At 47.6% G+C, this 14,666-nt stretch overlaps 1 protein-coding gene across 7 annotated transcripts in view; it reads left to right on the top strand.

The window, feature by feature from the left end:
• ARHGAP21 (Rho GTPase activating protein 21) overlaps window positions 1-14,666 on the top strand; it is a 172,308-nt gene that overhangs the window by 117,962 nt on the left and 39,680 nt on the right. For 4 of the 7 annotated variants that reach the window (XM_073677523.1, XM_073677524.1, XM_073677519.1 and 1 more), the window contains exons 7-8: window positions 8,950-8,979; window positions 10,036-11,887. In XM_073677523.1, coding sequence (XP_073533624.1) covers window positions 8,950-8,979; window positions 10,036-11,887 — 1,882 coding nt within the window. Of the gene's footprint in view, window positions 1-8,949; window positions 8,980-9,378; window positions 9,704-10,035; window positions 11,888-14,666 lie in introns of those variants that run through there. The other 3 variants (XM_073677522.1, XM_073677520.1, XM_073677525.1) reach the window with 2 other exon arrangements.

Genomic DNA, 14,666 nt, shown 5'->3' with positions numbered 1-14,666 from the left:
AGGCACAGATGGGACCGCCTCCCTGACTCTGCCTCTATATTATCTAGGCACAGATGGGACCGCCTCCCTGACTCTGCCTCTATATTATCTAGGCACAGATGGGACTGCCTCCCTGACTCTGCCTCTATATTCTCTAGGCACAGATGGGACTGCCTCCCTGACTCTGCCTCTATATTATCTAGGCACAGATGGGACTGCCTCCCTGACTCTGCCTCTATATTATCTAGGCACAGATGGGACCGCCTCCCTGACTCTGCCTCTATATTCTCTAGGCACAGATGGGACTGCCTCCCTGACTTTCTAGATTATCTAGGCATAGGTGGGGACTGCCTCCCTGACTCTGCCTCTATATTATCTAGTCAAAGATGGGACTGCCTCCCTGACTCTGCCTCTATATTATCTAGGCACAGATGGGACTGCCTCCCTGACTCTGCCTCTATATTATCTAGGCACAGATGGGACCGCCTCCCTGATTCTGCCTCTATATTATCTAGGCACAGATGGGACCGCCTCCCTGACTCTGCCTCTATATTATCTAGGCACAGATGGGACTGCCTCCCTGACTCTGCCTCTATATTATCTAGGCACAGATGGGACTGCCTCCCTGACTCTGCCTCTATATTATCTAGGCACAGATGGGACTGCCTCCCTGACTCTGCCTCTATATTATCTAGGCACAGATGGGACTGCCTCCCTGACTCTCTCTATATTATCTAGGCACAGATGTTACTGCCTCCCTGACTCTGCCTCTATATTCTCTAGGCACAGATGGGACTGCCTCCCTGACTCTGCCTCTATATTCTCTAGGCACAGATGGGACTGCCTCCCTGACTCTGCCTCTATATTATCTAGGCACAGATGGGACTGCCTCCCTGACTCTGCCTCTATATTATCTAGGCACAGATGGGACTGCCTCCCTGACTCTGAATCTAGATTATCTAGGCACAGATGGGACTGCCTCCCTGACTCTGCCTCTAGATTATCTAGGCACAGATGGGACTGCCTCCCTGACTCTGCCTCTAGATTATCTAGGCACAGATGGGACTGCCTCCCTGACTCTGAATCTAGATTATCTAGGCACAGATGGGACTGCCTCCCTGACTCTGCCTCTAGATTATCTAGGCACAGATGGGACTGCCTCCCTGACTCTAAATCTAGATTATCTAGGCACAGATGGGACTGCCTCCCTGACTCTGCCTCTATATTATCTAGGCACAGATGGGACTGCCTCCCTGACTCTGCCTCTATATTATCTAGGCACAGATGGGACTGCCTCCCTGACTCTGAATCTAGATTATCTAGGCACAGATGGGACTGCCTCCCTGACTTTCTAGATTATCTAGGCACAGATGGGACTGCCTTTCTGACTTTCTAGATTATCTAGGCACAGATGGGACTGCCTCTCTGACTTTCTAGATTATCTAGGCATAGGTGGGGACCGCCTCCCTGACTCTGCCTCTATATTATCTAGGCACAGATGGGACCGCCTCCCTGACTCTCCCTGTATATGGTCTTGGCACAGATGGGACCGCCTCCCTGACTCTCCCTGTATATTGTCTTGGCACAGATGGGACCGCCTCCCTGACTCTCCCTGTATATGGTCTTGGCACAGATGGGACCGCCTCCCTGACTCTCCCTGTATATGGTCTTGGCACAGATGGGACCGCCTCCCTGACTCTCCCTGTATATGGTCTTGGCACAGATGGGACCGCCTCCCTGACTCTCCCTGTATATGGTCTTGGCACAGATGGGACCGCCTCCCTGACTCTCCCTGTATATGGTCTTGGCACAGATGGGACCGCCTCCCTGACTCTCCCTGTATATTGTCTTGACACAGATGGGACCGCCTCCCTGACTCTCCCTGTATATTGTCTTGACACAGATGGGACCGCCTCCCTGACTCTCCCTGTATATTGTCTTGGCACAGATGGGACCGCCTCCCTGACTCTCCCTGTATATTGTCTTGACACAGATGGGACCGCCTCCCTGACTTTCCCTCTTTTGTCCTGGCACAGATGGTACAACCTTTATGTTCAGACCTTCATTCATTCAATAATTTATTCCTTCACGAACCACAGGTCCGTGGTGGCTGGAGCTACTGACATTGAACAGAGTTCTAGGTGATAACTAAGTGAGGCGTTATGGAGGCCTCTGATGCTCCAAGGTTGAGGAATCTGACATAATTTTACATTGAATTAAATAGCTGATTACTCTTCTCCGGATGGCGTTGGACACAATCATGTTTTTCTTGTCGGGAGGGGAGGATTTCTTCATGATCTGGGTTTTCGGCTGCTCTTACAGTCTGATACTTGTACAGTCCGCACTGTCCATTGCTGTATGGATGAATGAGAACAGTAGCCTTGTGTTTAACACAATGGGGCATATTTATCAAACCGCAGCTCCGCAGCCTAAAATAAAATGGCAGAAAATTTGCTTTTTGACCGCCGTCTGATGGCTGCAGTTTAATGGCTGATCTGTAGAAAACTGCTTTTATCTTTTTTGTTTTCATCTTTTTTAATATGTAGGGGGGACCTTGAAGAGGGGGGGGGGTGTCCTGGACTTTCGGTGATTTGCCTTAAAGCCACATTTACCCCATATGCTCTTTCTCCTCTTGTGGCTGGGGTTTATTACAGTGAGAATGTATTAGATGGAACTGTAGTGATAGGGATAGAGCTAATATGTCATCTTATTTTATGTGAAAGGTGGAATTACCAGTGAGACATACAGATCAGAAGAGCCGACTGTCAGTCATTACATGTCTCACACTGGTAACTCCTCATTTCATATAAACTAAGCTCTAGAGGCAGATTCTCAGAGAGATCTATGTCCGGCCCATAGATCTTAACAGCTCATTTACATATTGAGAAAAATGTGGATTTCTCTGGAATAAAACATCAGATCGCAGATATGAAGGTGTCATTTTATTCCACTTTCTATGACGTACATGCCTGTATAAACGGCTTAGGAGGGGTGAGCCTACTGACAGATTCCCTTTACGTAAAACACCAATTTTTTGGGTAGGGCTTAAATCATCCCTGTCCCTTTTGGCCCAGGAGTCCTGCGGAATACAGGACAATTAGACAATGTTGTAATCAGGAACAGCAGATTTTATTTTTTTATTTATTTATTTTTTCCCTATATAAATATTCCAACGGATAATCAAATTATTGGGATTATTGAATGATTGGAAGTCTTTCTGTCACCGAGATGTAATCTCCCGTGTATTGTTACATTGTAATATGATGTATCATCTATAAAGGATAAGAATTAGGGTTGAGAGAGTATGTTCTGTCCGAGTATGCTCGGGCCGAGCTCCGAGTATTTATAGCTGCTCGGTGATATGGTTGAATCGCGCCCGTGTGCATGATTTGCAACTGTGACCGTTTTGTTACATGGGAGGAATGTCTATTTCTTACACATTCCTCACATGTAATAAAGCTGCCAAACAGTCGCAAATCATACACACGGGAGCGATTCAACCAGATCACCGAGCAGCTATAAATACTCAGAGCTCGCCCGAGCATACTCGGAACAGATCATACTCGCTCAACACTAATAAGGATACATTTTTCTTCCCGAGACCAAAGGGATAAGTCATCCAGGTGCAGTATATGCTGCCCCTTACTGATCTCTGGAGGAGAAGTTATTGTACGATCACTGCCCCTTCATTCTTGGCTTCGGGTGGTCTCAGGTCTCTGACCCTGTGATTAGCAAGGTCTAGACTAGGCTCAAGAAGTGTATAATCACTGATGGGGAATACTGCAAATTCTGTTACTCTTGTGATTTCGGAGGAAAAGCCTGAAGGAGTTTCTAGTTTCCTCTATGTACATCTGTTTGGCGGCATACCACAATAATGAACAATTTACTATGAATTTGGAAAGTAATTAGTACGTGTTGGTTCTCTTTTTCCCTAATATTACATATTGGTCTTAATACTGAACTAGAAGTACCAGTGTGTCGTGTCGCTGAGGCATGCTGGAAGTCTTCAGTCGCTTACCTTCATATTAGACTGTTTTCTAAGCAATGGCTTGTATTGCTATAGCATGATAATTAGATAAAGTCTAATAATCATTTCCTTTCAGTAAGTAATTCTCTGCCTGGCACCAACTTGACCCACACATTGTGCGAGTGGCCTGCAGATTGCTACATGGATGCATGTCATTAAGTTGCAGTTACATAGAGCGGTTTGTCACACAGGCTCAATACTTTGAAGGCAGGACTGAAAGCTATAGACTAAATTATACATTAAAGGGAATCTGGCAGCAGTTTTTTGCTATGTATTCAGACAGCAGAGTGGTGTAGGGACAGAGACCCTGATTCCGATGATGTATCACTTAGTTTACTGTGTGCAGCAGTTGTGATACAATCCCAGTTTTCTCTACAGCAGAGCTCTGAATGCTGAGCTGTGTGTGACCCCCGCCCCCTCTACTGATTAGCAGCTTTTTGTCAATTCGGTGTACACGGAGAGCAGCCAATCAGTGATGGGGGGGGGGGCATGATTGGACCAGGAGGCACCAGACACCTAGTCCTGTAGTGATCTACTTATTTTATTAAAACAGTGAATCACAGCCTATTAAGTGACACATCTCTAGAATCAGGGTCTCTGGCCCTACAACATGCAGCTCTCAGGTTACATGGAAAAGAACTGCTGATAGTTTCCCTTTTAATATCAGGTGTGACTGCAGGAAGCCCCAGTTAATATCCAATGTAAGAAGCTGAGATGGTTTTTTTTTTGTCCTGATTTTCTCACTGGAGTACTTAGTAAATGCACATCACTGTTACACAGGTTTACAAGAAAATCTATGGCCAAAATCTCCTTGGAATGGATCTTGAAGGCCTCATTCCCTTTTTCATGTATGTGTTTTATCCGTATTTTTCACGACTAGAGCATGTACCCATTATAGTCCATGGGGCTGTTCACATGTCCTTGTATGTTTGTGGACAGAGTAGTCCACGTGAAAACGCCAGTCACGCATCAAACTCACCAATGAAAGTTTATTTGTCTTTGAAAAATATCGGACTGCCATTCTGGTTGCATTTTGTGTCTTTGATTTTCATGGGTGTTTGATGGAGGCTTGGGAAAACTTCTCGTACACAAAAAAAGTGAAAACCTGATGAAACTGTGATGGTAAAAAGTGACAGAAGAACCAAACACTGAACATCCAGCCATGCAAATCAATGAGTCTGTGGAAACCATCGGACTGCACTCTGATGACTTCTGAGTTCAGTCCAATTTCCACGGATTAACAGAATGGAGAGACAAAAAATGTTTTTCTTCATCTGGGAGAATCTGATCTCATTATGGTCAGCCTCTGATCAGGGTGTCGTTTGCATAATCTCAGATGAGAGAATCTACAGTCGTCTGCACCTGCCCTAACACTGATTTGCAGTTTGCCCTGCTGCCAATCTGCACACAGATGACCCCTGGGGAATGGTAGAGGTCAATGACACAAGGTGTTGTCAAATAACTGTATTAAAGAACGATTCCTACTCTGGAGGACTCAGCACTACCATGTCTTATTCAAATGAATGGACAACTTGCAATACCACACTTCTCCTGTAGAGGCCACTGCAGTGGAAATGCTCAGCTTCCCACAGTGATGATATTTGATCGCTAGCGATTCTAATGATCAGATATTTTTTTGTAAACCGATTCCACTACTTATCTTGTCCAGATCAGTAGTTGCTGCCCGTGTAATAATTTAGTAATTCTCATGTGATGCTAAAGGCGGCTCCCATCAACAATATTCTCATTATTCCCTACAACAGCTCTGGGTGATTTTCGGACCATGTATTAGGTTAAAGTAACTTATTTTTCACGGTTTCTGTAACCTCACACGCTCCTGTTTTTCCCATATCACACAGATAAACATGATATTGTTAGAGGTTTTCCCATTAATGCTGCACCAGTGCCTGACTGTGCTACTCCTTCTTATTCAAGGAAGCTGTGACATCAATGTGAACACAGCCTTAAAGTGGTTCTCCGCTTATCTCGATTTTGATGTGACGATCGCTGGAACCAACGAGCAGAGACTAATCCTAGTGGGCTTCCTGAAAATTTCTTCAGGGATGAACAAACCCCTCTTAAAGCTTGAATGAGCTTTCCAAAAGAAAAATGTAAAAATGTCTAAAGTTCATGGGGAGCGCACCACTCCGCTGCCTCTCTGCTTCCTGCCTGCCGGGGGCGATGCGCTGCTGAAAATTGATTGTTCGGACCAGCTGCATGGTCGTGCCGCGCTGGGCTTGCTGTTCTTTTAGATGGTGCAAGCAGAGGCAGCTTGGAATCTGCAGCATCGGAGGAGCACAGAAGCCTGTCTGGTCAGCTTCCTATTCAAAGCTTGCAGGTTCTATGTCTAGGAAATAAAAAATCTGCAGAGGTGGCCGGTTACCAAGGCAATGAGCAGTACACTATAAAGCTAAAAACAATCCTCCGGGCTTCCCCTGTGCCTCCGGGTCAAACCCCCAACGGTCTCCTATGTGCCTGTGAGGCTGTTGAGGCGCCATAACAACCTGGAAGGGTCCGTTTAAATTTCCCGGCACTGTATTGCGTCCGGTTGCTGCACACGCAGTGGCATGGAGCTCTCGCGTAGCTATGTACTGATGTACGGGCGAAACACAGAATGGAGTCTGAACGACACAACATTCTGGTGAAGACATTTTTCATTGAGTATAAGCCGGTGCGTCAGTGATTTGTCGGCATATGTCTGCGTCCTCCTCTCCGTGACTCTCGGCAGATGAGTAGTTTTACTGTTATGAGTATTCATGTGATCAGCGCACAATTTATTGTGAGATTAGAGTCCATTTAATCCTCCTCATCCACCGATTTAATGTCTGTCTTCTCTGACGCCGCTATGCCTCTTTTTCTAGAATATCAAAGCTCTAATATTTTGCCCCATTCGAAGAAAAAAAAGTAATTTACTTTACACATTTAATGTGTCATTTGCTTTATTTCCCAATCTTTATATAAAAAGCGGCGGTCCAACTGCACAAACTATTCTTTCATTGCTTCTGTGCCTTTTTTTTTTTTTTTAATGAAAAATTAAGTCGCTTTGACGATGGCCTTAACGGGAATATCTCCGCAGGTTTTGTCACCTAATGAGAGCAGCATAATGTAGAGGCGGAGACCCTGGTTCCAGCGATGTCACTTATTGGGCTGCTTGCTGCAGTTTGGATAAAATCACAGTTTTCTCTGCTGCAGATCTAGCAGTGCTCTGAATGCTGAGCTGTGTATAACCCCGCCCCACCACTGATTGGCAGCTTTCTGCCTATGCACAGTTTATGTACACAGAAAGCTGCCAATCAGTGGTGTGGGTGGGGTTATAAACAGCTCGGCATTTAGAGAACTACTAGATCTGCAGCAGAGAAAACTGTGATTATTTCAAAATTACATCAAGCCGCTCAGTAAGTGACACATTGCTGGAATCAGGGTCTCTGCCCCTACATCATGCTGCTGTCAAAAACCTGGTGGTAACCAGGGTGGTATGTACACTATCTTTTTTTTAGTTTTTCCTGATATTCTAGTTTTTATCCCAAAGCCCAAAATTTTTTTATAAAAGTGGTCAAACGTTTTCTGCTGCCCCCATTTGAACGCAACATGAAGAAAGGGCAGAAGCCATGATTCTACTTCATTTACTGGGCTTCTTGCTGTAGTTTTTATTAAACGGTTTAATCGTCTGCTGCTCTGCTAGTCCTCTCGGTGATTAGCTTCTGCTTTGTAGTCCTCCATGTTCACAAGCTCTGTTTCTTCTGCAGTTATTTCTGCCTATGCACAGTGTACATAGAAAACTGTCAATCAATGGTGTGGGCCGGGGTTATACAGAACTCTGCATTGAAAGGACTAGCAGATTTGCAGCTGGTGAAACTGCAAGGAGCCCAGTAAATGGCAGCACTGGTATCAGGATCGGTGTCCTCAAATTTCTGAGCATAAACCTGGGGACAAATTCCCATTAAACCCTGTCTTTCTGGACCCATGTTCATATGCACTACATGGATATAATAGAATATTTTTGTTTTGTTTTTTAGTTCTGGAGGACACCACAGACCCATGCTTCATTGTTTTTCAGTAGTCGCTATGTAATACCTCATTTCCCCTGCGGGAGTGCTGTAGGGAATTTGAACACTTGCTGCTTATTCCACCAATGTTGTGGCAATTGAATACCTTTTAATCATTGGCTTTTATTGGGTGCCCCTTTTTAAACAATGTATACTTGAGAAAAAAAGTCTCATTCATCCTGCTGGGAAGAATAACGGAGTGTGTGTACAGCGCTGCAGAGCACGTTGGAGCTATGTATGGGAGAAATGATTTAGAAATAGCTGTTCTCCATTTCATTGTAAGATGTGTGTGCTGGGACTTGTAGTCCCAGGCCACAGCCTGTAAAGCAGACTTTGTATGCATGTGCCATCCACCCAGATAAATGCTTCCCTGTGGATGTGTGCATTGAAGAAATCTCCACGGCGTTTTTCTAATTTTAGCAGGAATGTGGAGACGGGGCAGCTCGCAGTCAGCTGAGCCGATGCTCATGATTGTATGGGAAGCCACATTATTTGGGATGCAGACTAGAGCATTGGTTTCGTCATCTATAAGCTTCGCAGAGAGGGGAGCGAGCGTTAATAGCTGTAGTGCAGGGAAGGAAGGATCTGTCTCCTGCCAGCCGGGCTACCTACATGTTGCAGAAGACATGTCCATAAGCCGCACACAGGCTCTGCCATCCTCCTCCTCCTCCGTCCATGCAGTGACATATGCGTGCGCGAGACCCTGCAGCCCTAGGAGGAAATGGGAATGAATCTGCTCCACCGCCTCGTCCATTCTCTTTGGTACCTTCCACAGAATTCAGTGTATTTTTAGCTCGGCATCAATACGACGACATAATTCGGTCTTTTACACCACTAAGCAGCTTTTTTCCTTTTTTTTTTTTTTCTTCTTCTTACTATGCTTTATTTCCTGCCCAGCTGCAGTTTCCAAAGGAGATCACAGCTCTGGTAAGATGCACAGAAGCCATGTCTCTGTACGGAATGTTTAATTTTCATTTAATATGTCTGACATCCTCGCTCGTTAACACCGGAACTGGTTACGTTCTAGCAGTGCTTCACGTCTGTGTCTTGTAAATGTGGATTTGCATGTGATGCCTTTTATAGAATTATTGCATTTATTTTTGTATTTCAATTTTTTTTGCTTTTTTTTTTTTTTTTTTGCATTTTTGTGCAACGTTGTAAATGCTGCAGGGTGGTTAAGCCTCGCCCTGGGATCACTAGTTTGTGTTTTCTGGGTGCACACGTTGGCTTTGGCAGGAGCAAGCAGGCTGGGCTCCCCTGCAGGAGGCATGTCACCGGCTGAGCTGGAACTGCTGTAACCTGATACCACACCTGTGCGATATAAATACCTACGGACACCAATCCAGGTTTCTTCCTGTCTGCATCGGCAGCCTCTGCAATCAGCTTATTTTTGCTCCGTACACGAATCTTTTTATTTAGAATAATTTTTCTTCTGCACTCGCCGATGCTCGCCATACTTTACTATCACCATACTTTACTAACCTGTTAATCCCCTGCCCCCCCCCCCCCTAATCTGTCCCCTTGAATGCCGGACTTGTTTTTTTCTGCCATGATCTCCGAAGTGCGTTATGATACGCAAGGGAGATGGGTAAACCGTGCCAAATTTAGTTTAACACTTTTTCGGAGAAGTCGGACCCTGAGGCGCTACAAGGTAAGGTCCCCGTCGTTGTGTTAGGAGGATTTGTGTGTTTTGTAAGCTCATTCACAAACCGGACTAATCTGTTGTAATAATTGGGTTAATAAGAAATTTTATTTATTTTTTCTGTGCATGTAGCTTTGTTGATCTGGCCTTTTTTTTATTTTTTTTTATATTTTTGTATTGTTCCCCGTTATGGCCATTTGCTTTATGTAACACATTTTCGATTTCAGGTGGAGCCAAGGATCTGTTTTGCAATAATTTTTTAATTTTTTTGCTTTTTTTTTTTTTTTTTTTTTTTTTTTTTTATAATTATATTTTTCTAATTGTCACTTGTCTTCATCTAGGCATATTCCCAAGATGCTTACCTGAAGGGAAATGAATCGTACAGTGGCATCGCCCACCATATACCCGAACCCCCACCTATATGTTACCCCCGTGTAAAATCTGCACCCTCGGTGATGGCCCAACTGGCCGAAGTTACACCTCAAGGCACATCTTTGGCTAAGCAACCTGTTCGGCCGGTAAGAACGTCAGCACAACCAGACAGAAACCACCGAGTGGAAATCCAAGTGCCTCCATCGCCAACCGATCTTGTGAAAACGAACACTGCTGTTTGCGTCTGCAACGAAGCTGTAAGAACTGTTATAGTGCCTTCTGGGAAGGTGGTAGAGCTTTCATCAAGTAGACCCAACAGTGCTGGACCTTCACATCGGGTCGATCCTTGCGCACTCATAAAACCAAGGACCATATCTCCCCCCTCTGCAGCTGTCCCGGTCATGTCGATGGTAACCAGACCAGTTGATAGTGGACTTAAAAGTAAACCTCCAAGCTATGGAGGCCATGTTGACTCTCTTTGTAGTGGAAGGGCAATTATCCCAGGCGAGGAATCGCCATCTCCAACTAATCATTATTCTTCAACTTCTCCCCAGCACATAGACTGGAGAAATTACAAGACCTACAGAGAGTACATAGATAACCGACGCATGCAGATGTATGGCCACCGAACCATACAAGAGAGACTGGACAGCCTAAGAGCAGCATCGCAAAACACGGAGTACAGCCAAGTTTCCCCCGTCCGCTCATCATTTGAGATCCGTCGCCGTAGTACATCTCACGATAGGGTTCCTCATCCTGCCCAAATCAGGCAACGGAGCGTTTCTCAGGAAAGGCTTGAAGACCCAGTCATTGTGAAAGGTTATAAAGAATGGCCCCGTAGTGCTTCCCAAGACACTCTTACATCACCAGCTGTCGTTCCCAGGAGCAATAGATCGGGGTCATGCGATTACCTTACTAAAAAAACAGATCACTATACCGGTGATCCTCGTGATGCAAATGGTGAAATAAAGCACAACTATAAATGGACTGGATTTACTGAACAAGATGACCGACGGGGTATTTATGATCGCTCTAGACAGCATTCAATTCACATGTCCCTTCGAGCCCCAAACTTCCCCGTCGGACCCATTGTATATAGTTCAGACAACAGACGTCGCGTTTTGGGCTCAGCGCATCCTTTACAGAAGGTTCCAGCTGAGCAAAGAAGCTCACAGATTACGAGGAACTTCCAGAGTTCCTCCTGCAGATACTCACATTCTCGTCCACTTGTATCCGAAAGAACTAACTTTCCACTTGCAAAGGCGAATTCTGTAAAAGGTTCTTCTTACGGACCTAAACCGTTTCCCCCAAATATAAACTTCGATGACGCAATCATCAAAGACCAAAAAGCAGTGAACCACATCAGCAGAATTGGGACATTAAACTCGCAGAAAGCATCCCCGGCAGATGCCGCTCATAATCTACATCTGGATGCAGTCATCAAATCTCCCATCTCCACTTCTTCACCGATTCCCACCAGACCTGTGCAACAACAGGTGACAAATAGCTCAGCTACCTCCGATAGCATGGACGTTCAAAACGGGCAAAGCCCTACAGCCAAGGTCCATGGGTCTAGTGCAGAATTTAATTCTGTGGATCCCGTGATCTTAAGAGATAAATCTCCGTCTGGTGGCCAGGCTCTCCAGCCTCTACGTCAACAGTCTTACATTTTTGCTGTCAACGAGCAGGAATCTGTGTCCGACACGACCTGCTGGTTACCCAACGACGCCCGGAGAGAAGTCAAGATAAAAAGTATAGAACAGAAGAAGGTATCTGGAGCCAACTCGCCAGGAGATTCTCTGGCATCCATACCCTTCATAGGTAAGAGCTACATTATTAAAGCTTGCTGATATATTTTTTTTTTTTTTGCCTCTTGGACTTTTTAATCTTATGTTGTGTTGGCTGCTCATTTAGTATTTTTTGGGGGGCATAGTTTGTGAAACCAGTTGGTGACCGCCTGAATAATTACCGATTTTATATTGTGAAATTGTATAACTATAGACTTAATGTGGTAGAATAATTTGACAGTGCCTGTCTATTTTGGTGGTGACCGGCTGGTTGGCGGCAGCAGAGAATTGGGATTTTCATCTCATTGGACTGCTCCTTACCTATTTTATTCAATTACTAAATATAATCCTAAAAGGTGCATCTCCCCTCCAGAAAACAAGTTGCACCCCCCCATTTTGTAATACCGGTTCACATTCAAGAAATCTGATATTCTCCTTTCCCCTTGAAATGACGACATTTGCTGTCTAGGTATTTTTTTTTTCTCACTTTTCTTTGAATTGCAGATAAGCATCCACGTACTGGAGGAGATCCGGTGTAGATTGCAAAAATCGTCAAGATATTGAAAAAAAAAATGTTGTTTGTGCCCAGATGTATGGAAGGAAAGCTTGTACGGCAGGGTGTTGTGTAATCGGCTTCATTTACATGATCCATAGTGTGTATGACGGGCCCTGCCCTTTCTCTTCTCTGCTTAGATGCTTATCTGCCATATGCTTGCATCATAAATTACTATGTGACTCCTGATTAATTATTGAGCCTGAGTCAGTCACATATATTCCCACTAATAACACTGCTGTCACTGGAGCGATGGCGCCATACAGTACTGGCCATCATTGGTATATTACCGCTATACATTGTCTGACCCTGCACAGATGTTTTCAGGAATCCTATTGTCACGGTCTTTCTGACGCAGAGTCTTGGTCACCCATGCTAGGACTGTGTAGGTATATGGGCTTTCCCAGGGGGAGGAGTAGATGAATGCGGGCTGTGTAGCACATTCAGCTCTATAGTAGGACGTTGTGGCTCATTTACTACGATAGATGAAGTGAAGAATTCCCGACACTCTGAGATATTGTGAATCTTGATTCTTGTCATAACCTGAACTTTTCAGCTCCTCTCGAGCTCTCTACAGCAAAAACGTTCAGATTTAAACAAATAAAAGAATCAAGATTCATGATATCTCCGAGTGTCGGGAATTCTTCACTTCATTTAACTTCCACGTGCACCACAAAGAGTGGAGTGCCGATCGCCATTTGGATTTACTATGGTAGAAACGTTTTGGGGCAATGTTGCCCTGTAAATCATTTTGGGACAAGTTGCATAATTCTGCATGGGTGCCCTGCATGGCCCTGGGTCTGTATATTGGTCCCCTTGCATGGCTCTAGCCCTGGGTCGGTATGGGCCCCTTCCCCAGCATGACTGTAGGTCGGTATGGGCGCCCCCCTTCCACCCCAGCATGGCTCTAGGTCAGTATGGTCGCGTCCCCAGCATGGCTCTGGGATGATATGGGTGCTACCCCCCCCTCCCCCTTACCCCTCCAGCATGGCTCTGGGTCGGCATGGGCGCCCCCCCAGCATGGCTCTGGGTCGGCATGGGCGCCCCCCTTCCCCCAGCATGGCTCTGGGTCGGCATGGGCGCCCCCCTTCCCCCAGCATGGCTCTGGGTCGGCATGGGCGCCCCCCTTCCCCCAGCATGGCTCTGGGTCGGCATGGGCGCCCCCCTTCCCCCAGCATGGCTCTGGGTCGGCATGGGCGCCCCCCTTCCCCCAGCATGGCTCTGGGTCGGCATGGGCGCCCCCCTTCCCCCAGCATGGCTCTGGGTCGGCATGGGCGCCCCCCTTCCCCCAGCATGGCTCTGGGTCGGCATGGGCGCCCCCCTTCCCCCAGCATGGCTCTGGGTCGGCATGGGCGCCCCCCTTCCCCCAGCATGGCTCTGGGTCGGCATGGGCGCCCCCCTTCCCCCAGCATGGCTCTGGGTCGGCATGGGCGCCCCCCTTCCCCCAGCATGGCTCTGGGTCGGCATGGGCGCCCCCCTTCCCCCAGCATGGCTCTGGGTCGGCATGGGCGCCCCCCTTCCCCCAGCATGGCTCTGGGTCGGCATGGGCGCCCCCCTTCCCCCAGCATGGCTCTGGGTCGGCATGGGCGCCCCCCTTCCCCCAGCATGGCTCTGGGTCGGCATGGGCGCCCCCCTTCCCCCAGCATGGCTCTGGGTCGGCATGGGCGCCCCCCTTCCCCCAGCATGGCTCTGGGTCGGCATGGGCGCCCCCCTTCCCCCAGCATGGCTCTGGGTCGGCATGGGCGCCCCCCTTCCCCCAGCATGGCTCTGGGTCGGCATGGGCGCCCCCCTTCCCCCAGCATGGCTCTGGGTCGGCATGGGCGCCCCCCTTCCCCCAGCATGGCTCTGGGTCGGCATGGGCGCCCCCCTTCCCCCAGCATGGCTCTGGGTCGGCATGGGCGCCCCCCTTCCCCCAGCATGGCTCTGGGTCGGCATGGGCGCCCCCCTTCCCCCAGCATGGCTCTGGGTCGGCATGGGCGCCCCCCTTCCCCCAGCATGGCTCTGGGTCGGCATGGGCGCCCCCCTTCCCCCAGCATGGCTCTGGGTCGGCATGGGCGCCCCCCTTCCCCCAGCATGGCTCTGGGTCGGCATGGGCGCCCCCCTTCCCCCAGCATGGCTCTGGGTCGGCATGGGCGCCCCCCTTCCCCCAGCATGGCTCTGGGTCGGCATGGGCGCCCCCCTTCCCCCAGCATGGCTCTGGGTCGGCATGGGCGCCCCCCTTCCCCCAGCATGGCTCTGGGTCGGCATGGGCGCCCCCCTT

Source organism: Phyllobates terribilis, unplaced genomic scaffold, assembly GCF_046119375.1.
Source record: "Phyllobates terribilis strain yellow unplaced genomic scaffold, ASM4611937v1 Scaffold_4__5_contigs__length_816908805, whole genome shotgun sequence".
NCBI classification, from domain to species: Eukaryota; Metazoa; Chordata; class Amphibia; order Anura; family Dendrobatidae; genus Phyllobates; species Phyllobates terribilis.
Note: the sequence above shows the minus strand (reverse complement) of the source record. Positions and strands in the feature narration are given on the sequence as shown.